Source organism: Diorhabda carinulata, chromosome 3, assembly GCF_026250575.1.
Source record: "Diorhabda carinulata isolate Delta chromosome 3, icDioCari1.1, whole genome shotgun sequence".
In the NCBI taxonomy this organism is placed as follows: domain Eukaryota; kingdom Metazoa; phylum Arthropoda; class Insecta; order Coleoptera; family Chrysomelidae; genus Diorhabda; species Diorhabda carinulata.
The window spans coordinates 32,762,717-32,790,550 of NC_079462.1; the positions used below are offsets into that span (position 1 = coordinate 32,762,717).

The 27,834-nt window shown below is 31.9% G+C and overlaps 3 protein-coding genes across 13 annotated transcripts in view; 1 reads left to right on the forward strand and 2 right to left on the reverse strand.

Annotated features, from left to right (window-relative positions):
• Positions 1-6,176, forward strand: part of LOC130891857 (AMP deaminase 2) — a 31,632-nt gene extending 25,456 nt beyond the window's left edge. For all 11 annotated transcript variants that reach the window (XM_057796897.1, XM_057796900.1, XM_057796903.1 and 8 more), the window contains one exon: positions 278-6,176. In XM_057796897.1, the coding sequence (XP_057652880.1) occupies positions 278-1,139 (862 nt within the window). In that variant the 3' untranslated portion in view covers positions 1,140-6,176. The remainder of the gene's footprint in view (positions 1-277) is intronic.
• A 1,550-nt stretch (positions 6,177-7,726) lies between these two features.
• LOC130891298 (nose resistant to fluoxetine protein 6-like) lies at positions 7,727-11,690 on the reverse strand. The gene is made up of 4 exons (XM_057795939.1): positions 10,527-11,690; positions 10,119-10,454; positions 8,653-8,985; positions 7,727-8,589 (listed from the first exon to the last, which is right to left on the reverse strand). The coding sequence occupies exons 1-4, from the start codon at positions 10,650-10,652 to the stop codon at positions 8,398-8,400; spliced, it is 987 nt and encodes a 328-aa protein (XP_057651922.1). The 5' UTR covers positions 10,653-11,690; the 3' UTR covers positions 7,727-8,397.
• Positions 11,691-13,930: 2,240 nt separating this feature from the next.
• LOC130891786 (uncharacterized) lies at positions 13,931-27,326 on the reverse strand. The gene is made up of 6 exons (XM_057796749.1): positions 27,131-27,326; positions 18,926-19,140; positions 15,636-15,862; positions 15,485-15,573; positions 15,167-15,363; positions 13,931-14,099 (listed from the first exon to the last, which is right to left on the reverse strand). Exons 1-6 carry the CDS (start codon positions 27,324-27,326, stop codon positions 13,938-13,940), a joined length of 1,086 nt encoding a protein of 361 aa, XP_057652732.1. The 3' UTR covers positions 13,931-13,937.
• Positions 27,327-27,834: the final 508 nt, after the last annotated feature.

The following is a 27,834-nucleotide window of genomic DNA, read 5'->3' on the forward strand; positions in this document are numbered from 1 at the left end:
GGTATATTAGCGTGTTTTGTCAAAATAGTTCTGTGTTTGTGCTGTCAATTCTTTAATGACTGAAGGTAATCTGTGAAGTTCTAGTGGTACATAATTAACTTGGAATTTCTGGAATCATTGGTGATATTAATACTGAATACACTGTTTACTCTACCACTACACCAACACTCACAGTTACACTATCTTACACGCGTTTCGATAATCAAGTTATCATCTTCAGAGGCTTCTAATAACTAACTAGTAACACAACAAATTCATATTTTCTTTTTCCTTCCAGCGACATTTTCAAATCCAACAAAGTATTGAGCTGTTTCCAAGAAGTAATCGACAATATATTCCTTCCATTGTTCGAAGTGACTGCAAAACCAAGCTCCCATCCTGAGCTGCACAATTTTCTTCAGTACGTTATTGGATTCGATTCAGTAGATGACGAAAGTAAACCGGAAAAGAATCCATTGTTTGATAAGGACACCGCCACTCCAGATAATTGGAACGACGAAGAAAATCCTAATTATGCTTATTACTTATATTACATGTACGCTAATTTAACCATATTGAATCATTTTAGAAAAGAAAAAGGACTGCATCCTTTTGTTTTAAGACCTCATTGTGGAGAGGCTGGACCGGTACAACATTTGGTTTGCGGGTACATGCTTTCCGAGAATATTTCTCACGGTTTATTACTCAGAAAAGTACCAGTTTTGCAGTATCTTTATTATTTAGCTCAGATAGGTATCGCTATGAGTCCTTTATCAAACAACAGTCTGTTCTTAAATTACCATCGTAATCCTTTACCAGAATATTTAGCTAGAGGTCTAGTGGTATCTCTATCAACAGATGATCCCCTTCAATTCCACTTTACTAAAGAACCTCTGATGGAAGAATATAGTATAGCGGCACAAGTTTGGAAACTATCCAGTTGCGATATGTGCGAGTTAGCTAGAAACAGCGTTTTAATGTCTGGTTTTTCACATAAGACCAAACAGTACTGGTTGGGTCCTAATTATACTAAAGAAGGAGTTGCTGGAAACGATATAGCGAGAACGAACGTACCGGATATAAGGGTAGCTTTTCGCTATGAAACTCTCATCGATGAATTGTCCAACATTTTCAAACCGCATCAGTCGAAATGTGTTTAAACATTTAGATACATCGCGTTATCTCCATTACCAAAATTTCGTCTACCAGAATCCCGACAATAATAAGTATTGAAACTAATTACTGACGCGAAACTATGTAAGTACCAATGTTATTCAATGTAACATTGGAATTAATTAGTAACATTAGTAAAACCTTCTGTTATGTTCCATTGAATATTGGTAGTGATTCAAGGGGATCAGTAATTAGTTTCAAATGAGTAGCTCCGTGTGTAGAAGACATACAGTTATGGATAAATGAGCTTATAATGTAATTGTTTCCAAAAGTTCCTGAATTCTCATTATAAGTTACTTTGAACTATCTGAAATATGTTTATCAAAATTTTTTTTTCGCGGTTATAGTACAGGCAAATTAGGCGATTTTGAGCTAAAACCTCAAATTAAATTGGGCGGTTTTGATTTTTTAGATTCTGGGAGGTTTTGGGATACTGAATAAGACTAGCAACTTTTAACAAAATTACGGGTACGGATTTTTGAAATTTTGAGACTTTAAACTCAAAAAATAAACGCTAATAACTTGAAAACTATGAGGAATTCGGTAAAAACTCCTGTAACAAAAAATGTAGAGTTTTTGTATAAAATTGAAACTGAGATTCTAAGCTTCAAAATGAGTACCTACATTTTTGTGAAAAAGAAACTAATAAGAAGTCTGTGAATATTGAAGAAGTTCATGAAAAAAGTTGTACGCGGTTACCTTGTCGGTATTTCGGTATAGATTTTCTAGAACTTTGAATCGTTTCTGGCGGGGAGTTTTCCAACCAGATAATTTCTAGAATTATAACACCGCACTAAGTTGAGATTCTTACGGTAGTATGAAAAAACTTTCACGCGTTTACCTTTTCAGTTTTTTCGGCATATTTCTCGTTGTGGAAAACAGGCTGCCATTTTCATTTGTGGTCGGGATGAACAGCCAAAAATACCCCGTTTGGTGATTAACTAACTTTTATCTAGCGATTTACGAACTCAAACGCCGTGTACCAAATCGATGCTGTTTTATGTCTATTATAACAAACTAAAATTTTAAATTTCGTTTCCAACTATTTTACTCAATGGACATTTCATGGTATAATTGAGCAATATTCAAAAACACTCACAGTAAGCAAACTGGTGAAAAATGTTTAAAAATAATTAAAAAATTCTTTGAAAATAGAGTCACGTTTTTAGTGACTTGGGGTTTAATAAAGCTATAATCATTATTCTTTAAGCTTTAGCCAGTCTGACTTTGTAAATATCAGTTATAACAAAAAACTTTGGAGGACTATTTTTGTGTAAAATTCAAAAATCTACAAATTTGAGCAGATGTTTTTTATCTTAATTTTTCCGTTTTTCCTAAATTCAGATTTTTATCAACTTTTTGTCACCCCTTCCCGAGGGATGATTCTAAAAAAATCTTGATAAATCTATTTCGAATAATAGTGCAAAATAAATTATATTGAAAATATTCAGGAACTTACCCAGAATTCGCATTAGAGGACTCATTTTCTTGGACTAAAAAAAAGGATCTACTTTAATCCTCCCATCAACTGGGAGAAGAATGTTGCGAAACATAGACTTTCTGGGGATGCCTCTGGTTAAGTGCTTCATTATTTGTACTGATTCGCAGCAGATGGTTGTTCTCAACATATTTTTAATTCCGAGGAAAAATTTTCCACTTTGTAATTACAACTTCCTTTCATTCATTCATTGATGTATCAGACACAGGCAACAGTCACAGATACAGAAAATTTGTGGCATTTATTCATATAAAAGTTTGGGGCCCAGTGGCCTTGGTTCTCTACAGTTCCATCTATTTTGTTACTTTTCGCAGCTTCACTCCCAGTAGATAAGAGGCATAAGTGTTGATATACAATACGAGCTTTGGAAAAATGTTGAATATTTATTTGACAATGTTCAAATTATAATTTATTTGAAGTTGTTAATTGTTTTAGTTCTTTTGTTTGGTTACAACAAAAACATTTGTCATAAAAAATCCATGCAAATTGCATTTTTATTTGTAATTACGAGAAATTTTTAAGGAACATTCTAAAATTTTCCAAAAACAATATTTCTATAATTGTGATGCGTTGTTTTTTAAAATTTGTTTTATTTAAAGTGGTTCAGAAATTATTTTAGTCACTTTCAGTTCTTATGAAAATTATGACATTGAAAAAATATATAATTTATGATTGTACTCCACTGCAGAGTGCATTATTTTTTATTGTACATAAAGTGTAAAGACAACAAGGCTAAATGGATAGTAACCTACCAACGAACCTCCAAGATTAAGGTACTACCTGAGGAATTTAGTCTTGTGCCTGTGCCTTGACTTTTTTTTAAAATCCCAGTTAATATGTATTAATATATTTATTCCGGTGGTCCAGAATTATGTACAATAATTTCTAAAATTGATAGTAAGTCCAAAAATGAGTAAACTTTTTTAAACTGAATAAATCAGTGAATTGGGGATCTTATTTGTTCCTGCAAAGTGTAGATTAAAAAGCTAATATTTCGGAAGTCAATATAAGACGTTATATATGTCTTTGATAAACTTATTGTGATTTTCAAGTACCAAGCTCAGGCTCATCCTTTTAGTCGCTATACTGACCTATTCATGTGAGATTATAATTTAAAATTTGCCTCAGTCCACACAGTCACACACAAATTTATGTACTATCACCTTAACGTCTAGTATACACTTACAAAAGCCATGTTTGATATATTGCTTTGCTTGCTGTTGTTTTGGTTACTACGCCCGCCAAATTTCAAGTTCTTTGTCCATATAATCTTTATGGATACTTTGAGAATACAATATCACTAAAAGACTTGACCTTTGATGACATTTTTCGGCTGTTCCTTGAATAAAAAGTTGCTTTCTTCATATCTGAGGTAGGTCTCGTTGCCTACCATCCAAATTAAGGTGATGTCCAGCTCCATTTCTTTTAGGTTATGTTTACAATCCTTGACGTAACTTAAATTTAATATTCTGGGTCTTTTATACCAAGTAAATCACTGTTTTCATTTTTGTTTATCATTGATGCCTATTTTGCTTTTAACTTTGTTTTTTTTTTAATAATCACCGAGGAAAGATGAAGAGAGGTAATTGCTTTTTTTTTTAAGAACTTTTCGATTAACATGCTTCTTGATTTTCCTTTATTTTTAAACTCCATACACAAGAAGTTGGTAAAATTGATATATGCTATCGCCTACTCCATTCCATAAGAATTAGAGTAAATATAAAGAGCAAGATTCAGTGTCTTAATTTTCAATTAATTCACAAAATTTGTTTCCTCCGATTGTTAAATGCCAAAATGTAATAATTTGAACTTAGTTATATTTTTGATTCAGTGTGATCGAAAATGTAATTTAATAACCTCACTTACATTTAATTCATATGGTATGAGATAGATGGTGGTGTAATAAAATATGAAATTAGTTTGGAAGAAACAATAAGGTTTTTAATCACTCTTTTTAAGGGTTATATTTCCCTTATTATTTGGGAAAGAAATTAACGTGAAGAAGTACTTGTAGAAATTGATGTATAGAAATTTGGACAACTTTATATAATTGGGAACGTTTTATAACATTATAATATTCTTATACTTCCTTTGTAGGTATTAGTATTTACTTATATTCAATAGTTGAAATAGGATTGTGATGAAATAAAGCCTTACTTACATTAGTAATCTCATGAATATAACAACGCACGAGCCGCGCTCCGCGGCGTATGGTAGAACGAACAGTTTGCGGGATCGTTCGGATTTGATCGCGGAAACCGTTGCGGATGTCATTACGAAAGTTTCCACTGTAAAAATGGTAACTATCTAGTCCTCGTATAAATTTATTTTGAAAAAAAAAAATTGTAAGTATTATGGATTAGGTAACAGTATATCTATGAAAATAATTATATTTAAATTAGAGTTTCGGAAACATGTCCTAACAATGTTAAGGATCCAAGAGAATTCACTACTTACAATAATTTTACCATGGTTGTCCCTTAATATTTTGGGTCCATATGGTCTATTCTCTATTTAAAATTATACCTGATTTTATGGTTAAAATGAACTATTTTACAAGATTGACAATGTATTTACCAAATGTTATTCAAATAATTAATTTTCACCTCCAAATTATAGTAAACTAAAAATGAAATGTTTAATATCTTGAAAGAATAGAATTTTTGTCTTTAAAACAAAAAAAATTAGGTTATACTATGAGGTTATTCATCTCATCTGTTTTCATTCATATGTCGGTTAAATACTTCGTACTTTTAATTTTCCATAACGGCAGGAGGTTTAAATTTTCATAATATCCATTTCATTTAAATATTTTTCAAGTGTAAAACTCAATTTTTTTACGACATTTAAATAAATCCAAATTATAATATTAGTTTTAAACTTGGAAAACTGTTCGTAGTCGTGATTGGTATTTCAAGTCATATCGAGATGTTATGCCAGTACATTGTCATACATACCATAATATTTTGAGGAAACGGAGCATAAGAAACTCAATGTTAAATTTGGGTTAGCTACTTGCGCTCGACCCTTCTGTATTCCTGCTTTTTATTACTGTTGCAATGAAAAACAATTATAAGTTCAACAATAATGAAAAGCAGGTACACAGAAGGTCCGAAAAGGGTCAAGCGTCGGGGGGCGCTCGGGGTTCACAAGCGCAGGTAGCTGACCCAAATATAACATGGCGGAACGGTGTTTCCTCAAAACCTTACGGTATATTCTTAAACAAACTAACGTCTACTCGATCGCGATTCGCTGCTCGTGCTTTTGTTGATTAAATGTTGATAGTTGATCGGATTATATTGATATTTTTGTAAAATTTTTGTATCCTTTTTTTATTTCATAATCATTAATTACTCTAGATATTATAAGAGAATTGTTGTAATATGTCATTGATATTTAGTTTTTTTTATAGTTCTATATAAATGTTTAATCATCCCCAGTTAACTATATAATGAATTTATGTCTGAATTATTCATTTTTACGATTGTTGTGATAATTATTTAAAGAAATAAAATTTATGCAGTAATTGGGAGTTGTTTTATTTTTTTTTGTATAAAATCCTGTGTTTGTTTTACTTTACCCAAAATTAAATTATACAAAAGTAAGAGTTGGTGTAACAACAGTAATGAAATAATTGGCGCCTTTGTCATCTGTCAAGTTCACTGTCAACGGAAACTGATGGCCACGATTGCCAGCCAACACTGGCCGGTGGCGTCCAGATTTTAGAAGCGGGCGGTTCACCGTAAGTTCATTATCAGTACACTTATGGTGAATTTAGACCAGTGGAAACTTTTCACCAAAAATTATATGTGTAAAAAATAACATTTTATTAAAGTGGTAGTAGCATGAGGGTATAATCTCTGTCCGACCTTAAACACAATTAAAAACTGGGGTGATGAAGGGCATCTCCCTATCAATCCCAGTAACACAACACTAGTCCCATTTACAAGAAAAGCAATTTTAAGCACACCTATCACATAGAGAAGATAATTACAAAAGCCATTGCGACTATATGGATTTATCGCAGGCTTTTTGGCAATACATGGTAGCTAAAGCATAAGCTGGTATTTCGGGGTTACCAAACAATCATCACAACCATGATCACATATGCACCGCTTATTTGGTGGTTGAGAACTGAATGATTTAATCTGTCTAGGTATTACAGGGACAATTTCAACCTACCCTACCGTAGCCTTATAAGTTCTACTAAACCTGCCTCCTCTTCACCTTATAGTGAAGACAGAAGCCTAACCTAACCAAAAAAATAGCCTCATTTGAGAGCCTCATTTTAGAAGCAAAACAAAATATCTTTTAAGTATAGGAACAGAGTGACTTTAAAAAGACTATCCTAACAATCCAACACTAAATATTTTAGATTTCATCCAAATATCACTATTATAAAACAAAAACCTTTCTGTCTTTCTTTCTTTAACATCTAATCGTCATCTTCATCGACTTTAGACTCTTCTCTTCATATTTTCCTAGCATGTAGGTTTCCTGTGATCTGGTGATCCGGTTCGAACGAAGAAATTATTACACTTTCTGAAAAATGTTTGTTTCGCCGAGCCTTTCTTTTTTTATTTCATTTTAATTCGGTACATACTACTCTACCTTCCTTAATCCACCACAATTCCTGTCCTGCAGAGGAAAATTTTTCCTATATCAGGGCCAAAGATAGAATAATCCTCAATCCATATGAATAATGGCCTCATAATATTCACAAACAACCCAACGAACCTCTCTCTACTTATTACGCATGAGTCACAGTTGTAGTACGTTCCATATAATTATTCTAATTAATGTTTTGATGATTTCTTTTGGGACTCGCTTTAAAAATGTTCGAATTAACGATAACTATTAAGAGAAAAGTGGACATCTGAGCATTAAGTCTAAAACTGATCGTTAAAGTTGATAAAAACGTTATAGAAATTTCAATTTTCCATAAGTTTCATAATTTACCGCAAATTTTATGAAAGATTGGTGCCACAATAGTTCACAGACCATCACTAAGTGACTAAATTTTTACTTGTTTATATCAATGACAATCTAAAACGACGATAAACGAAAAATACAACAAACTGTATAAATATTTATTCACAAAAATAACACAAAGTAACGTAAATTTAATGAGTAGAACAACGCTAAAAAATTGGCGGCGTGTACTTAACAAGTGAGCATTTTATGATATAATGAAACAATACAAAATATTATTAATATTACATGAAACATTCTACTACATTACATTCTATTGAAAGAAAGTTTGATTAGGACTAGTAATTTTTTTTCTTTTCTCACAGTTAATGTTTCAATTTTACAGACTGCCTAAGTATGAAGTCTATGAAGTTGCATCCATAAAACTTATTGATTTTTAAAAAAAATACAATCAAAAATAATAAGTTTTATCTTAAGGTAGAAGAGTTATAGTCTGTTTGAAAAGTGAAAGAGAGAAAAACTCCCATGAATTACCTATGAAAAAAGCCTAACCTAACCTAACCTAACCAACGATAAATACACATATTTCATATTTACACTTCGTAATCTTTAAAAAGTTCCAAAAATTCCAAAGTTGCAAAAATAAAATAGTTGAATATTTTTTAGCTCGTCACTGGAATAGAATAACCGGTGATTTATGTTAAACATTCAGCCTTTATGGTTATTTCATGAATCACTTATCGATCTAGTAAAAAAATAGAGACCTTTTACATCGAAAATTAATACTACATTCATCTAAATATACTTGAGCTACTTTATAAATGACTATCACAAGTTACTTCGCTTACGCTTTCTTGATCTTCCACAGGCTTCGGCTTCGATTTAGAATCTTTCGAAGGGTGCATCAAAAGTAAACTAAATAGATTCCTAAAAGGTGCTTCTACAGCTAAATATAATACAAAAGCAGACGAAAACGCTAGGACCATATCTGACAAGGCGTAGCTTATCTGAAATAATATAAAACCATATAATCTATGTTTATTTAATGTGTAAATTGAATTAGTACTTACCACATCGAAATAACTTATGAAATCAGCTCCGCCTTTCCTAGCAACTGCTCTCATTTGAAATTGCATATGAGTGAGGTAAGCACCGTATACCAATTTACTGAGAGGTATCCATGGTTTCCACGAAAGGAAATTGTAAATCAATTTAGCGTGTCCGTAGCTAGCCACGTATAATACACCTATTGATCCTAGAGACCATGCTACTCTGTGTAAAGATGCATATAATGCCGATTCAACTGCATCGTATTCGTATTCTGCGTCGTAGAAAACTATACCGGTTAATAATGAAGTCATCATAATGGATATAGATGTGAGTAATATTATATGGGAATAAACCTGCACAAAATAAAATATATTATCAGGAATCAAGCAAAAACGGCCGCATTTGGTTCAAAAGAAAGTGTTGATTCGTCAAGACAATGCACCGGCTCACATATCCGTTATTGCAATGGCCAAAATCAGTTTTAGACCCCTCGGATTATTTTCTGTCCCCAGACTTGCTCGGTCAAAGATTTTCCAAGAATGAAGAGTTGATGTCGGCAGTTAATGGCTATTTTGAGGAGCTTGACGATTCTTATTATAAAACTAACTCGGATCCCGTTCATTATTGTTTGGAAATTAATTAAGTTAATTGGTTCATAGTCATGGTAGACCGAAGGATAAACGCGATTAGCTGACGGGTTGTTCCAGTTGTCTATGGTTTTGCGACAACTATTTATTGCCCTTAAATGGCTTAATTCTCATGAGCAGCGTCATTTTCATATTTTTCTGAATTTTAGCTTATTGGTATTGAACTTTAGTGCAAAATCTGTGTGATCTGTATTTCGTTTTGGGTTAGGATCCACAATCAATTGATGAGCTGTGGAAAATGGAATTTGAAGTATGAATTACGTTGATTTTTTAAATGAGAAGTTCATGGGCATGAAAAGCCTCATGGGGAAAATATATTTCAGTTTATCGATCCGACTTTATGAAGGTTAAATTATATTCTGATTCGAGAGTATGGAAATATTTTCTTTTCATTCTAGGGGAGTATGTGTTCAAGCGAAAAACGAGGGGGCTCTTGCTAGACATAGCACAAAATGCGGCGTGCAGATTTTGCACAGAGGACGAATCCTCTATCCACATTATCTGGTGCGAAACACCAAGGAACTCCAGAGTACTACACCTGGGAGCATACTAAATTCTAGACTTTTTAAAAGGATTGGGATTAACAGATCAGCTGGGTTCTCCAGTATCGCAGCAAGAAAGGGGGACATAATCGTTTGGATCTCAGTGTATATGATGCCCCAATATCCGCATACATAGTTTTGGTAGGCTTCCGGATATGAATTATGAGTTAGCTTTTTCAAGATGCGGGGAAATTATGTACATAAATGATTGCAGTTTATCATTATTTTATAATGAGCGATGATATATGTCTTAACGAATCGTTGTTTCAAATTGATGATAACATCTAATAAACTCACTTTTTTGAGGCATTTTTCCGATCCTCTCATTCTGTAGTATAAATAACCAGCTACCATTCCGATGAAATACGGCGAAGCCCTTGTGTGCGATTTGGAATATGTTATGATAAAGTCGTCTTGTTTCTTTGGTTGTCTCAAGAAGTTCGGGTAGAAATATATCACAGCTGATGTTTGGTATTGCCATACAATGATAAATGGAACAATTATAGCCACCAAAGTGACCAGAGCTAAGAATGATAGACCGACTTTTTTGTTTTTGTATATTATAATGCATAATACCACTGCAATCATGAAATAGTGAAAGTCGCAAGGGAGATACCACGAATGTACCATACACTGAAAATTGAAACGATTTATCAATATCAGAGAATTTCATAAGGAGATATTACTTATTAGATAAGATATTACCATTTTGTCTACGTTGATATAATTGCTGATGTATAAAATATTTGTCCACCAATTTTGTCGACAATCTTCTACTTCCGGATGGATTATGGTTTTCCACATTGGACCACTTCCGGAATATTTAAACATAGATGCATAATAAAATATAACTATGGCATATAAAGGTGTTAGTCTAGAAGTAGAATTCAAATATTATTATGTATAATTTTTATCATTTGCATTTTTATCGAAGAGGATAAAAAACTGTTAACTGGCTCGGATTAGGTATGGTCCTAACGTCTTTGTCAGTTCATTTCGAGCCATGAAATATAGTGTTTTATAAAAATCGATAGTGTCTATTGAAATGTCTACCAAACAGTGCAAATATTCACCCGTTGAAGCAATAATGATAATCACTCAATAAGTCGTAAGAAAAACACATTTTTTGCAAAGAATCAATTTTAATAATCAATTTAATCTCCTTCAAAAGCAATACACTCATTCTAACTGTTCTGTAACTTCTCGAGATCCGTGCTTGTAGAAGGATTTGTCTTTTGCTTCAAAATAGGCTCCAGTTTCAGCAATTTCCTCTTCATTTGAGCTGAAATTCTTACCAGCCAGCATTTTTTTGACATCAGCGAATAGTCAGTAGTCACTGAGAGCCATATCTGGACTAAACGGTGGATGAGAAAGCAATTCGAAATGTAATTCATTCAATTTAATCATCATTGCCATCGACTTGGTGAAACAGTGGTTTTTTATTCGGCATATGAGGTCGTTTTGCCTTGATTTTTGCATTCAAACGATCCAACAACTCTATGTAGTATTCGCTATTGATTGTTTCTCCCTTTTGGAGATAGTCAATGAACAATATTAAATGCGCATCTCAAAATATTGAAGTCATAACCTTCCCAGCTGACTGTTGTGCCTTCGGACACTTCGGACGTGGTTCACCGGCTGCAGTCCACTCAAATGATGATCGGGTAAGTAAAGTGAAGGATCAATGTTTCAGCTATTGTCACATATCGACGAAAAAATCTAATTTATTACATGTAAACATGGCCAAACACTGCCCTGAATAATCAACACGTTGTTATTTTGGATCGACCGCAGCAACCACTTTGAAAAAAGATTTCTCATGGCTCATTATTTACGCATAAATGTAAACACACTGCTTTCTGATATCTTTTTTGATGTTTTCTGGAGTAACCACTTCAATTGGACGACCAGAACATTCACCCTCATCCGTGTCCGTATGACCACGTTCAAATTCAGCGAACTCTTTAACAAATGATTTTTTTGTGATGTGAATTCATTGTTTTAAAAATAACAAAAGTAGCTTCAATTAAATGACTGTCATTTTTTCTTCATGTCACTTCATAAACGTCATATGTATTTGACAATGGCAGCGCCATCTGTATGTCAGTCACATGACTTATTGAGTGATGATATAGTTAAAAGTGATTACTTATAATTAGTAGAGCTAGGCTACGAAAATACTTTTCATTGAAAGCTTCTTGAAAGAACAGTTTGGAAAATTGTAAAGAATTCGACAGCTCCTAAAAAACACGAATGGCTTACCAAATCCGAAATATTTGTGGCCGTAAAAGAATCATTGAAACTTGATTTAATACCGTTTGAAATTGACAGCGAGTCCCCTGAATCTACTTATGAGGATTGGTGTCAGACGAACATGTGCAAGTGAATGTTTTTGAAGGACAACAAGACTGGTTTGAATGAAATATCTTTAAATAAAATAAGAAGAAAATTATAACAATTTATAGAAATAAATACCGACCGAATGATATATATATTTTGAAACCATTAGTTAAAAGAAAGTGATTACATAAGAAATAATTTCGAAATTTCGTTTATATTCGAATAAACATTTATGGAATCACAAAAACTATCTTTACCAGATAATAATTTACCGGACTCGAAGAAACCACTGTCTGATTTCGGGTTTTTAACTTGAGGGTGTGGCAGTACATTCCTAAAGTTTTGTTCAACATATTTTTTAAGAGCAAATAATATACGTGACGTTCCCAATACATTGAGTAAACCATTTGTAATGAGACCTTTAAACAAAAAGGCATAGTATTAACAATTTCCTTCTGAATTTTGTTTTTAAACGGAACCTTGTAAGGTTCACATAAACACGAGATTTCCAAAAATTCTGTAGAATCGCTTCTCCTAATAGCCATTGATTCTCCTGTGGTGTGTGCCGTTGCACTTTCTTGTTAGAACCAAGTCCAACTCAAATAGCTGTGGTTACTTAATCCCTGTAACATTTTGCATACCAGACCGAATACACTTTCCTCAAAGAATAATTGCAGATGACACACCACACTGTGACTTTATTTGAATGCAAAGGCTTTTCATGCAATTCTCAAGAATTGGTGTCAGTCCAGTAGCGCATTTCCATCACTACAATAATGATATTGTTCTCAGGAACATTATCCAGAAGAAGCTCTGTGAATTGTAGTCACATTAAGGCAGTTGTTGCACAATCGCCATTCTATGTAAATGTAGGTATTTATAAAGAAATCTGTTCAAATATTGAAGCTCTCACTGCTTCAATGTTCTCAGGTAGTCGAATAAGCCGAAGGACTCCAGTTCCGATCCAAAATAGAAGCTGAATTAGAGCTATTTTGATCGCTAGTTTGCGATCACAGAATATTCACACCCGTACAAAAAATTATATGAAGATATTTTTTTTATAAATTTATTTGACAAAATGAAATATATACAGAATGGAAAACATCAACTCCAAATTGACATCTATTTTTAGTAGCTCTTATTCTCTTAATTTCGATTATATATTCTGGTCTGTGTCTCCAATTTTGATGATTACAAAGTTTTAAAAGCCACCTTGTAAGCTCAATAATGAGTGATCAAGTGTTGCCATAAATCAATAAGTTGCATTGATATACATGCTGACGATTTTGAAATATTTTCATCTCATGCTAAGAACAATAAAAACATGAAAACTTCAATTTATGACTTTGTATCTAAATCAACTTTTACAAAAAGAATACATTTTTAAATATTTTTGATCTAAAAGTTTTATGCGAAAAAAGTCAAGTTGAATACACCCAACGCTAATAAATTGTTTTTACAAAATCGGAAAATGTGTCGAAGGAACTCGAAATAAGTTATAAATAAAATATATGCCATAAAATTATTATCAGCACACATAATAGAAGATTAATAACGAAAACCCTTAAAATTTTATCAAAATATGTTACAAAGACTTTAGGAAGAACTTAATTGATGTAAATGAAGAACCCGATACCTTAGTAGTCATGCTTTATTTATATATCTTGTTTTATGTCGTCTGATACGTCTATAATCCGGTTGAAACCCAGCAGTTTTATTCTTTCATTTTTTATCAATTACCTTGAGAAAAATAAATTTGATTAAATTAATTCGTACTTACCTTATATACCGCATAAACACTATGACTCCTGGGTTGATAAATCGTTTGTCATACTGTACAAGCAAGCAATAAGTTACTAATAAGCCACTTAAAATGAAAAATGAATCAACGAAGACATCACCATGGAAAAATATGCTTCCCACTGGAGATCTGTATTGCTGAAATTGGTAATTATAGAAAATATATTTTTCAAAATTACAATTACAATGTATGCCTCAATATCGAATGTTATGAATGTGAATGTAAGTTTTTTACGCTTTCACGCGAAAACTACTTAACCGATCATCATGAAACTTTGTACACATATTCTTGGAAGTATTAGATACTTTTTATGAACAAAAAATTATTTTTCTCGAGATATAAAATAATTTTTTGTCAAAAATCGCAAAATCTAGCTTCTTCAACGCCATCCAATCGGCTATAGTGTCAGTTGTTTGGAATTTTCTTTATTTTTGGTTATTTTTTCTTTCATTACATGTGTAGTATAGAACTATTTGAATTTTTGAGGTTAGGTATCATTTTTGTAGTTAAATGCTACTCATTATATTAGATCTTACTCTTTGGTTTTAATTCTTACTCTGTTCTCCTTTAAAAATGCCTCGGAAGTAAAAACCCCGTGCAGCAAAAGCTGCGCGAAATAATTGATCTTCGGTTCACATAGAGATGAGAAGACAACAGCAAGCAGAGCGACAAAGTGTTTTGAGGGCAGTTGAAGCTCCTCTTTAGATACGAGTTCGTGGAAAAAGTCAAGCTACGCTGTAGGCGAGAAGAATTCATAATGCAGAAATGCAGGATCGGTATTTAGTGGTACTAGGCTTCAATATGATTCTTCAATTTGATATCATAATCATCCTTTGATTGTTATTGGCTCAATTAATGAAAAAATGTTACTATTGCGATGCTTTCAAATGAAACTGTTGGAATGTGCTGTTCCAGTGGAAAGGTTTTACTTCCATTACTTGTTGAAGAGCTTTTAAAACTTAATTGTAAGGTCATACAGATGAGTTGAAGCAAATAAGAAAGGATAACTCTTGCTTTCAATCATATAGATTCATTTCCATTGTAATGATCTCTTTTCCTTATTTAATGGCTTCAATGCGAGCAAAGCCGTGGGTAAAAGCTATATAATAAAATTGTTGAGTCTACCACTACAACAATAATCATCCTTATACTATACTTCAATTTGCATGAACATGTTTTTCTAAATAATGAAATCTGAACTTACCAATTCGACAAAATCAAAATCCAGTACAGCAGAAGCTAAATGTGTTCCAAATCTATGGTCCATTATAATCATTAAAATACAAATAACACGCATACCATAAAGAATTGTTAGAGCAGGATTGCTGTCATCAGACTGTGGAAGCTTTTTTATATTCTTTTTAAGCGAAAAAGTTAACAAAAGTGATGCCATTGGCGATCCTAAAAATTATTTTAATTACTTGACATAATCTACAATCTTTTTCTGTTTACTTTTAAGAAACTATCTAATAAATACACATTATACCAAAATAAGTAATTAAAGACTAAGTAATATACTAACTTTCAACTAATTTCTCATTGGAGTAGTTCCTGAAACAGTCGTACGTTGTTGACATGATCACAAGAGCTACTATTATTACACACACTAATCTAAAACAAAAAAATAGTACTAAAAAACTTCTAATTACCTCACAAATTAGTTTAGTACTCACCCGAAAGAAATTTCAACTTGGTCGAAGTCCTTATTGTCATCCTGTTTCTGACAAGACGACTCATCGATATATGACGAATAAGTAACATTCATGTGTTTCAAAGGAAAATCTATTGTGTTAAGATATCGATTCAAATATCTCTGTAGACCGTTTGCTGTACATGAAGCAGGCATACACCAACCCATCAGGACGATGTTTTTCGGTTGTTGGGAAGGATCTTTTTTATCCTGTGAAAAAGTATTATCATGAGTAGTAAATTTACACTTAACAAATATCAATTTTTAAATCAATACCATCAAGGATCTGTGATAGGGTTAGTTATTATCACCAACACTCTTTAACATCTTCATGGACAGATCCTTAGTAGGAAGGATGATGAAATGTAAAGGTATGGAAATTACAATTTAAGAAAAAATAATTGCGTGATATGATGCTGCTTTTATACATAATAATCTTGCAAGCCAATAGAATGTGGAGTGCCCCAAGGCTCAATACTAAACCCTATTTTGTTTCTTCTGTTTATAAATGACTATCTAGACATCAGTGGTAAGATATGTCAATTTGCAGACGACATTAATTTCTCTTGAAGCAACCCTGATCTCAGGGCACTTCATAGGATCAAATATAGTGACCTAATCACCCTTAAATCATGATGCGATTCTAATCTTCTCTGTCACAAGGTGCCCTTACCTTCTGGGATACGTGTGGTGCGACTCAATTTGAGCGAATCTTCAAACTACAAAGAGAGCTGTTGGATATTTACTCGGACTAAACAGCAGGGCTCACCGCAAGGACTTCTTTAAAAGATTAAAAATTCTGACTCTTCTGTTCTTATTCATCTTTGAATTCGTTTCCCTAATTCGTACGAACGCTTCTCCAATTTCAGAAAGATCGTTGCATATAGGAACCTACCTACTTCGCGTTCAGAATTACTCAAGGGCTCAATATTGTACAATGCAAAAAAATGCACAATCACTTGCCAATTGAAATTAAATAGATATAATCTTTTCCCGCATTCCGCAATCATTTGAGGGCATATTTATTGGAAAGTGTCTTCTATTCTGTAAACGACTTGTTTGTTTTTTAGTTTCTACAAGCTTTTGTCTACATATAGTAACAATTTTTTTGACAATAAAGTATTTCTCTCTGTAAACTAGAGGAGACTGCAAAATTATCATGGATTAAGAATAAACCAAGAGGAAATAAAGTATGTGGAGCGGAAGTAAAATGTGATTGGTAGAAAGGAATACATAGAGATCAAAGCGGGAAAGGACAAAAATTAGTGAATTTGAATACCTAGGAGCGACGCTGTCAAATAAAAATGAACAGCGGACTGAAATAAATGAGGGAATAGTCAGAGGAATTAAAGCCGCGAGATCCTTAAGTAAGTTAGTGAAACATGAGTTTTAATAAAGGCCGAAGAAACAAAACTGGTTACAAGGGGAAAAGCAAGTGTCGAGGGAAATTTTTGGGGGAATATAAACACAAGTGAAGGACTATGGAGAAGAAAAACTAAGAAAGAACTGAAGTTTTTGTATAAATATGCATCAATAACAAGATATATAAAAGCCCAAAAATAAGATGGATATTGAATGGATGGTGGGAAATAGATTTTCAAAAAGGGTCATTGAAGAAGGGAAAGAAGGTGTGAGAAGGAGGAGGAGACTAAAGAGGAAATGGCTGAATGGAGTTTCGAAGGATATTATACAAAATCGCAGTGTGTAAATTCAGATAGATGAGATATAATAAAAATAAGTCATGGACATTGTATGCCTGTAGTTTTGTCAATGTATTAACTAAAAGGATTATCCTTAATGATATTAAGTGCACTTTTAGGGTAAGTACGTCTATTTACATCAACAAATTTCTCATGTTTTCGAGGATGATGAGATTAGTATACTATTTTTAAAAGTATTCACTTTCCGTTTCCAACATACAGTAACTAAAAAATTGAAATATCGAAGAAGTTATGGCATATTATTCGTTTTTGGAGCGTAAATATATATGTACATCACAAACTTGTTATGAATAATAGTTATATAAGATCCAAAAAGTTGGTTAACTGGACATGTTCACTAACCAACCGTTGGTAATTAAAATTATAATGTGAATGATCGCGCTGAACTGCATTGTACAATATTATGTAATTTGTGAATAATAGTATACCTTATATAAAACCCAGTGTGCTATAACAAATCGTTAAAAGCTTTACCTACTTTCCTACTTGTAGGTCAGTTATGCAACTATCAGTGATTTCAATGTCGAATTTTACGCGATCGATTACTGATGATATTTATTAAGATGTAGAGAAATTGGTGTGAAATACGAGGTTTGGTTATTAAATAACGAGACTGCGCGTCTAGAGGGCGCGCTAAACGGGTGAGGTAAAAAACGAATAGTGCGTTGGGTATCTAGATATCTTGTCTATGCACGTCCCAAAACACGTTTCCGTCACTATTATAGTATTTGAGCAGTAGCGGTTGGAGCCGAACGTATTTTTTTCTCACCATGTGTGACGAAAAACAGGAGCAACGTATCAATTTCAAATTTCTCGTTAAACTGAAAAAAACTCCGACTCAGTGCTATAATTTGTTGCAAGAGGCCTATGGGGACAATTCTCTATCTCGTGCGCGTGTTTTTGAGCGATGTAAGCGCTTTAGTAAGAGTCGAGAGAGCACTGAAGATGACCAGCGCCCAAGTCGCCTTGTGACTGTTTCAACTCCGGAAACAGTGACCAAAATCAACCAAAATGTGCGTGCAGATCATCGAATGATTGCCGAGGCTGTAAACGCCGATAAAGAAATGGTTGGAAAAAATTTACACGAGGAATTACACATGACAAAACTTGGTTTCAAAAAATCTGACTCTGATCAAAAGCTCTTGCGTCAACGGGTCTGCTTAGATTTCCTTTGAAGGCTAGGCTTCAAAGGCTGCTTTGAAGGGGACTCCATTTGGGTCGATGGAAGTGGTAAAGTAAAACACGGCAAATCTCCTAAAGACCCTCACCAAAGAAGACTTCCAGCACTGCTTTGATCAATGGAAAAAACGTATGGAAAAGTGTGTGGCGAGGAGAGGAGATTGTATTGGTATATTGAAGGGAAGCATTCGAATCTAGAATATTTTTTATAATAAAACCTTTTTTCGTAACCCATCTCGTTATTTAATAGCCGGACCGCGTAATTCCACACGTTATATAGTCGCGTAAAATAAATAAAATAGAATACGACTTCTAACGTTGACAGATCATTAAAATTCCTTCTTATTGATCTTGAAATATCTTCACTACTTACATGAAGTTTTCTAAGAACTGACTCGTTCGGTGAATATAAAAGAGATTTTGGGTTTCTTGATGGCTGTGTTGGTTCAGGAATATCAGCTGTGATTGTAGATATGCAGTACTGGGTTGGAAACGGAGACAAGGATTGCAAACATTCTTTGAATTGGCCGAATTGAGCAATATTTCCAGTCAAAATTCCTATTACGGATTTGGCTGTAGAGTCTCTCACTGAAATAATGAAAAAATTAGTTATAAATCAAACATTAAATATAATTTTTGACGAGCCAAACACTTTGGTATCAAAGTGCATACAAAAAGGTTTCGACTCTACAAGTTCTTGAAGGTTGTTTGAAATCTTTTTACACCCTGTAAAAATTTTAGAGAAACTGAGATACCCTTAACACAACTTTTTGTGTACTTTACAAGTTGATGATTATTGCGTAGATATGTTTTATAAAAACTAGCAAATTTTATGATAAGAACAATACATTGACGAAGTTAACCAGTACTTTCTCAAATTAGGTACAATCTGGGTAGATCTAAAGGTTCAGTTCTAGATCATATCGATTTTCGTGAATTTTTATAATGAGTTTTCAACTTTGATATCTTAATACTTTGGCAACGGTGTTTTAACTATTCTTGATGACTATTAATTTTATTATTAAAGTTATTTTTAGACTAAAAAATGTATATGAAAAAGTGTCCGTCGAAGTTTGTTAAATAAGGTTGGCGCCACCTTAGCATCAGGGTACATTTCTTTTTGGTTATATTTGTCGTTGAAATTTTTCATAATGAGTTACTTGAGAAAAAAATTATGAAAAATTTTCAACTTTGCATACTTTAATCTACAATTGCTACATTCATACCAAACCATTTGTCTCGACTAGAGCCATTCTGAAAGTTTTTTGAATTGTTATTTGTCGTATACAGTTGGACATTTTTTCAACTTCTCTCCAATATGAGATACTCCTCCTTACCTCTACTCTCCACTAATTGAATCCAAAATAAAATATGAATACAATTTACTTTGTTACATGTCATCCCCATGTGTTAATGGTATCGTTAGTTCGTCTGAATACGCATCCTCTATAACCGCAGTCATAAAGTTAAATCCATTCTAAACGTGTATTGATTCAATCGTACTTTTATGCATTTCTTAATCTAGGTTAATGATTGAATCAAATAATTTATAGCGAAAGCATTAAGCAGTGCAATAAGTAAAAATGCAAATATTTCTAAATACGAGAACATTTTGTTTCAATAGAGTTGAATTACTTGTAAATCATGAATAATACTTAAGGAAACGCTTATAATTTATTGGAATACATAAAATTTTTATTTTGGTTTCGATTGTGGACAGTAGCGGTCCACAGAGTTGCAAGTTATAATTATTTCAAACTGTTTTGCAGATCTTATGGTCAGTTTACCATTTTTGTATTAAGTTTTAGCAGTTTGTTTTTATTATTATTATTATTCACTATTGGTGATGATTTTTTGGCGACGTTTTGAGGTTGACGATACAGTGTCAAATGGTGAAAAAAGTATTGAAATCAGTCGAAAATTTGGACATAAAGATTTGAGACATTTGCTTGAATGCCTAAGATGAAAAAGTGGTGAAAAGTATTGTGCTGTTCACGTGATAAAGAATGATAATAAATATTCTATTTGACCCTCCGCAATGTCAATAACACTTAATGTAGAAGATTCCAAGAGTTTTGTTTTGCTGCAGATTAATACGTTTGTAGAAATTTATATTATAAACTACGTTGTCGAAAATAAATTATACAAATGAAATTGATATGTAACAAATATTAAAAGATACTGAATACATTGTTTACATCAACATCCACACTGTCTGACGAGAGACGAAGGTAAACTGAGTTTACCTTCAGTCTCTGAAGACGATAACGGTTCCAGAAATTCTAACTTAGTTAAATATTAAGAGATATATACAATATAATATGGTTGTTTACGCACAAAGCAAATGGTCGCCTATTTTTTCGGAATAATTGAACATATCGCCTCCGTTCCATTGGAATAACAAATTCTGAATGTCATACCAACATTTCTTTGCCAGAAGTGTTGGAAAAAATCAGGAAAATCAATCGCAGAAGACGGATCATTCTTCACAACGACAATGCGAGCTCTCACACATCAGTTCAAACTAAAACGCTTTTGAACAGTTAAAGCATCGAATTGATGGGTCATCCGTTGTATAATCCTTGTTTGGCACCCAATGGAGAATATTTTGAACAATAATAAAGCCATAAATTATTTTAAATATTTGCCAGGAATGTTCGAAAAAATCAGGAAAACCAATCGCAGAAGACGAATGATTCTCCATAATGACTATGCAAGCTCTCACACATCAGTTCAAACAAAAACGTTTTTGAAACATCGAATTGATGGTTCATCCCCCGTATAATCGTTATTTGGCACCCAATGGAGAATCTTTTGAACAACAATAAAGCCATAAACAATTATAAATATTTGTTCTTATTCATCTATCTCAAAATTTAAGTAGCAACCCTCGTATATGGTCTGTTTCTTCCTTGGTTTCTAGTTTTGTTTTTAATACTGTTTTATGTTCCTTTTCTCGTTAAATTCGTCTTCTTCTGCATCTATCTTCTATGATTTCTTTCACTTTCACGTTTGAGTATTTCATTTCTTTTAAGTTTAGTTTTATCTAATCTTTTTTGTAATTTTTTCTGTTTTCCATCTGTATCTGTAATTATAATTTATGTACTTCGTAGTATATTCTGAAAAACTGAGTGTTTTGAATTATCGCCTTGTTTCATTCCACTGTTCATGTCAATATAAACTCGTTTTATGTCTTGAAATTCATACTCTTACTCAAATTATTGAAAAAGTGAATTTAAAAATTATTGAACATGAAAATTATATATCTTAAAGTAATGTCAATATTCATTTATCCGTTTTTAAACTAATTATTAAATCTTGTACAAATGTGAAAATAATATACATAATTCTTACAAAATCCATTTAGTAGATCAATTAATATGATCACAAACATTATAAAACCTAAAGATAAATTTGTTATATGTTAGTAATTATTTGCCAAAAGTGAAAGTATGACATAATTTATTGTATTCATTAGAAAAACAGCTTTTGTTTCTCAATAAGAATCGTTAGTTGTACACTACGACGATAAAAAACGAGAAAGAATATTTTTATAAATGAAATTAACTTTAATAAACTCGCACTACATAAAAAATGGTATCATATCTCAATTATTCTGAAAAAATCTTTTTTTTTTTAGTTATCATACATATTATCCCAAAAGTTTTATTATAAATAATTATATTTTAAATCCCTCCGTTAAATAATTGTGACACCTACAATCTCATCCTCTTGATAACGCCCACCTGCTGTTGACCTAATTCTTGCAATCAAAGGAGAATCACTAGATGAAAGTTTTGGCCTGTAAAATGAATGAGGAAGAGTCTCTTCACCCTACACGGTGACATTCACGGTTTATTGTAAGACCTTGTTCAAGAAAATCAATTAGAAACACACCGCATATACAAAAAAACCTCAAAATCTTCTTTGGTGTTAAGGTTTCCAATAATTTTCTTAGTTTTATAAGGAACCTTGTATCTACCCATTCCGTGGATTGTAATTTTTTCTCGCAAAAGACTTGCCTGATCCACGATCAGTTACCAAATACAATTAGATCCAGGAATTAACGAGGACCCAAGAATTACAGAACTCCAAATTTTATGGTTTTCTATGAGCAATTTTTTGCATATAATTTGTGGTAGGGAGCGTTAGGCTATTTTTAAGAATCAATTCCAATTAGAACTTTCATTCATTACGTAGTTACTGAAAAAATAATGAACCACGTGGCGATATCAGGAAACTGATCGTATATATTCGTGATCCTACAAAACGATCTGGGGATTGTAAAGTTGGTATCACGTTATTGATAATGTGCATCAATTTCTAAAAAGAATGACCTTCTTATTTGTATAGTTGATACCTTAAAACCAAGACTCATTTTACTGACTCTGGCTACGGAAACTTTTAGCGTCAAGTAGTATTCATGAAGATAATGATGACCTTGTACTAGGATACTCATTCTTCTTCGATTTTTCCGTACTTTGTAAATCTGGTAACTAAGATTATACAAAAGGAATTCTTCTAAGATTGTTACGAGTGGGGTATATTAACTTGAACTTGTGAAGAATCATTCAAGATGCCAAACATTGAAATGTTGTAGTGTTGAAGCGAGCTTTAATAAGAATGAAAGGATGGAAGATGACGACAACAAAAAAGCAATTAGTAGGTTAGTAAGGCAGAAAGAAAATAACCTTCGCATTTATATTAATTGTTAATAATGAAATATGTTGATTAGATGTTTTGTGTAATTTTCTTTATTTATAAAATAACTTTTGCATATCTATAACGGGAAAACATATGCTTAACCTCGATTAATATTTGTTGATCATTTTTGTTATTTTTAGATTCAAGATATGTTTGTTTATGAATTACTTGTGATAGATTTCATCATCTCAATGATTATAATTCATAATTAGGTAATAATTAATTGGAAAGGTAGCTATTTCAAGGACCTATTTAACAAAAATTTTTCTTGCTATTGAGAAATTGTTGACTGCATATACCTATTATTTATACGGTTTATATAACGTGATAAATATAAATATAATTATGTTCCCTACATCGGATCAATTATTATTTGTACAAGATAAAATTCTAGCTAAAGAATAGAACACAACATGAGTCTATAATTTCTTCGCACAGATCCGGCGATTAGTATTTACAAATTTATTCCTTTCCACTTACAAGAAAAATCAAAATGGAATATGTTAAGTTTCAATATAACAAATTATCATTTTAAGAGGAAATAACAATTTAGTTATTAATCTAAACGATGATACTACATGTTTTAATTCAACTACTAGAGCAGCGTCGATAAATTTTTGAAACCAAAAATAAAAATAGTGGAATAAAGGGTGAAAAACGACAACTACCAGAACCCAAATAAACTGTAATTTATTTGATTTGAAATATTTATTTTTAACCTCATTTTGACATAATAGCCCCCTAATTTTCAATCGAAAAAATCTTTTCTAAAAAGTCCATGAGATTTTTGTACATTGTAATCTTTATGGTGTAAAAAATATTACCATTATCATGGTAGATTTTCTCAGAATAGAAAAAAAAGAACAAAACAACTGGCATCTAAAAAATTTGAACATTTGTACATTTTTTAGTTAGTTAATCAAATTTTACACTATGAAACACGACAAAGGTAAGATTCCATGTAACATTTTTAAACATAAGTAATTAGAATGTAAAATTTTAATAAATATTCAAAAATTGTACGTAAAGACAAAAATTTTGGGATGAGAGTTTTTTTTTTCGTATCTTTTTTCGCCTTTTCTGAGAAAATCCATCATGCTGATAGTAATATTTTTCACACCATCAGAAAATAGAGATACGTACAAAATACTCACCAGCTTAAATCTAAAGGATATAGATCTAATGTTTTAGAAATTCACAATACGAAGCTTCCTCAAATATACCTCATTAAGTTATGAATTTTGAGGACCAAAAAGTCGATGTCATGTGTAGGATTTTGGGACAATAGTTAATCATTAATCGATGGTCGTTTGATTACCTTTTCCGATAGAAAATTTTGGGATAAAGTTCATGATGTAACGGGATATGTAAATACTGCAGCCGTTCATAATTCAAGAAATATTCGTTGTTGTTTGAACCAAAAATTTTATATGTCTTAGATAAGATGATAAGAGTTTTTTATTAGGTATGGTAGTGAATAAAATTAAGATAACGAGGTCCATGAATCACGTGTTCTGATCTAGAATAAGCAAGTATGTGAAAAAATCTGCATTATCGACCTAAATCAAAACAACATCCTATTTAAATGAATTGTTAAACATTCTTCCCCTTCAATACCTCCGTTAAATAAATCGAATTCGCCTTGTTTGTTGGAAATATTCTGATGATTCTGTGTTATTGAAATTGCAGACAATGTTTTTGTACACGATAGTTAAATTACGTGACTTCACTTTTGCGTTTGAGCATAGTTAAGTAAATTTTTTGGTAAAAAGTCTGGAATGCTTTGATCGTTGCTACTGGAAACTATGTTCAAATTTAACCCTCTATTCCCGTCATAAATCGTTTGTTTGTTAAACTTAAAATATTATTTCGAGTCCATTTATTATTTATTGTGAAAATGTTTTTTCTAAGTGAAATGAATGCGAAAGGCTTAATATCTTATCTTAAAAATATGTATTTGTGCAAAGAATACTTATTCCCAATATAATGTTTATTATAATTTATTATTTTGATTACAGCGAGTTATTTTTAATCAAAGTAGAATATTAGGAACAAAATGTATATCCATTTCGAGTGTTTTGAGTTTGGAAAGGATTTGAGTTGTTTTATGTGATCCAAAGTTATGTTTCGAGGTTGCGGATTCACTCACAAACAAATAAATAACGAAATTGAATAAAAAAATCTGAAAGAAGGACTGAAAATGCAGTCAAATAGTTGCAATTCGAGAGAAATCATGTTTAAAGACAGTTAATTATTCGTATTATATTTTGTCCCTTAATTTAATTCACCTCATTGAAGTAAAATAGATATTTTTATGAAAGTATAACAAACATTTTTGGATACAAATAATAGAAATATTAAAAACGTGTTTTGTTATGAAAAGTTGAATAAATTCAAATGTAAATTCTTTAAAATACTGAAAATGACGTTTCTTCATCTAATTTAAATGATATTTCCTTCTGTTTTATTAAAAAAAATGCTCGTATTTTTTCAAAAATATGCGAAATTTTGAGAGATCGAGAAAACTCTTAATTCTTTAAGAAGTAATCGAAAAGTGCGATCGAACTTGAAACAAACATTCAAAACGTTACCAGCATTCCAAGAATTTTTCATCAAAAAAGATTTGAATATTTCATTTTCATTTCATTTGATTCGAAATATTTATTTTATAATATCGAAAAAACACCCTAATTTTCAATCGAACAAATCAGCTTTTTCTAAAAAGTCCATGAGATTTTGTTTTTTGTAATCTTTATTTTCTAATGGTGTAAAAAATATTGCCATCATCATGGTAGATTTTTGTAGCAAAGGTAAAAAAACGATAAAAACTGGCATCTAAAAAATTTGTACATTTGTACAATTTCTAGTTAGTTATTCAAATTTCATACTTTAATAACACGATAGTTTGAAAACAATCAACTACGGAGATTGTAAAAATTCAAAGGTGAATTTTTTAAATTACTGAAAATGAGGGGGTGTCTTCATCTTAACTCCAATTTCTGTTTTATTCAAACAAGCTCGTACTTTTCCGAAAATAAGATGAAGCTGTATTTAGTCAGAAAATTTTGAGAGATCGGGAAATTTCGAAATTCTTTAAGAAGTAATCCAAAAAGTGTGGTTGGAATTAAGACAAATGTTCGAGAAACATCCACAACGTTACCAGCATTCCAAGAAATCGCTAGAATTTTTCATCGAAAAAAATTTGAAAATTCAACAAAACCATTCACGAATTGTTTATATATCTTTATATTTATTAACATAAAAAAATCTTAGGAAAGTATGGGATTCAATGTAATGAAAAGCAACCAAATTTTCAATCGAAAATACTCCCGTGAAAATATTAGCTTCTCCTAAGAAGTCCATGAAATTTTTTTCTTTGCAATCTCTATTTTTGATGGTGTAAAAAATATTAACACCATCATTTTTCATTAAATTTGTACAATTTCTAGTTAGTTATTCGAATTTTACACTCCATAACACGATAGTTTAAAAACCGAAGTCCATCAACTTCTGTGATTGTAAAAATTCAAAAGTGAATACTGAAAATGAGGGGGTGTTTTCATCTTAACTCTAATTTCTGTTTTATTCAAAAAAGCTCGAAAATATGACAAAGCTGTATATAATCGTTAAATTTCTAGAGATCGGGAAATTTCGAGATTCTTAAAAAAAAAAAATTTCAAAATCAACCAAACCATTGACGAATTGTTTATATCTTCACATTTATTAATATAAAAAAATCATAACAACGTATGGGATTTAATGTAACGAATAATTTTTGGCGCAATTTGATCCCTTTTAACTCTTTTATTTTGTTTCTTTAATATTTTTACTAATTTTTTTTCGGTAAAGAATTTGTATCTTCAAATTTACTTACTCTCGTATGCCCACAAACTTAAATTTTTTAGGTGTTCCACATACATCCTAGAATGTTCCCTACAGAGCACATTATCCGTATCCACAATACCCACCGGTAAAGCGGGAAACAAATCGAACTTTTCATCTTTATCGTGAACATCGTAAGCGGCAACGACCGCGCACCAAAAAACCGCAACGAAAAAATTTATTAACATTTGTCGAAATTTACTATATAAAATCGTTAGTGAAATGACTATCGTCGTGAGTTACTGAAAGTGTTATAATACACGGTACGGTTCTCTGATCTTACGCCAACTTGTCTTGTCTCGGTCCTATGTTGTAATTTTCGTCCTTCAAGATTTCAGGGTACGTTCTTCGAAACGTACCGATGCCTACCAGTCGTTCTCTCCCATCACATTCAATATCTAATATGCCCACTTAGGCAGTTCTTTCGGTTGCGGTAACTGATTATTTAAGAAATTTCTTCAACTATGTTCGTACTATCATCTTTGAAGAGAAATGGGTTTGTCAATGAATTGGATTAACAGCGATATTGACATCTTATACAAACTCTGTTATATAACATCGAATGTATATCGCCAAAAGTGGTACACGAATAATTTGTCTCTAAACATTGAATTTTTAGTATTTTCCTGAATGAATTTTATTGAATAATCACTATTACACTTTTGTTCGATTTATTTTATAATATACAAGTTGTTT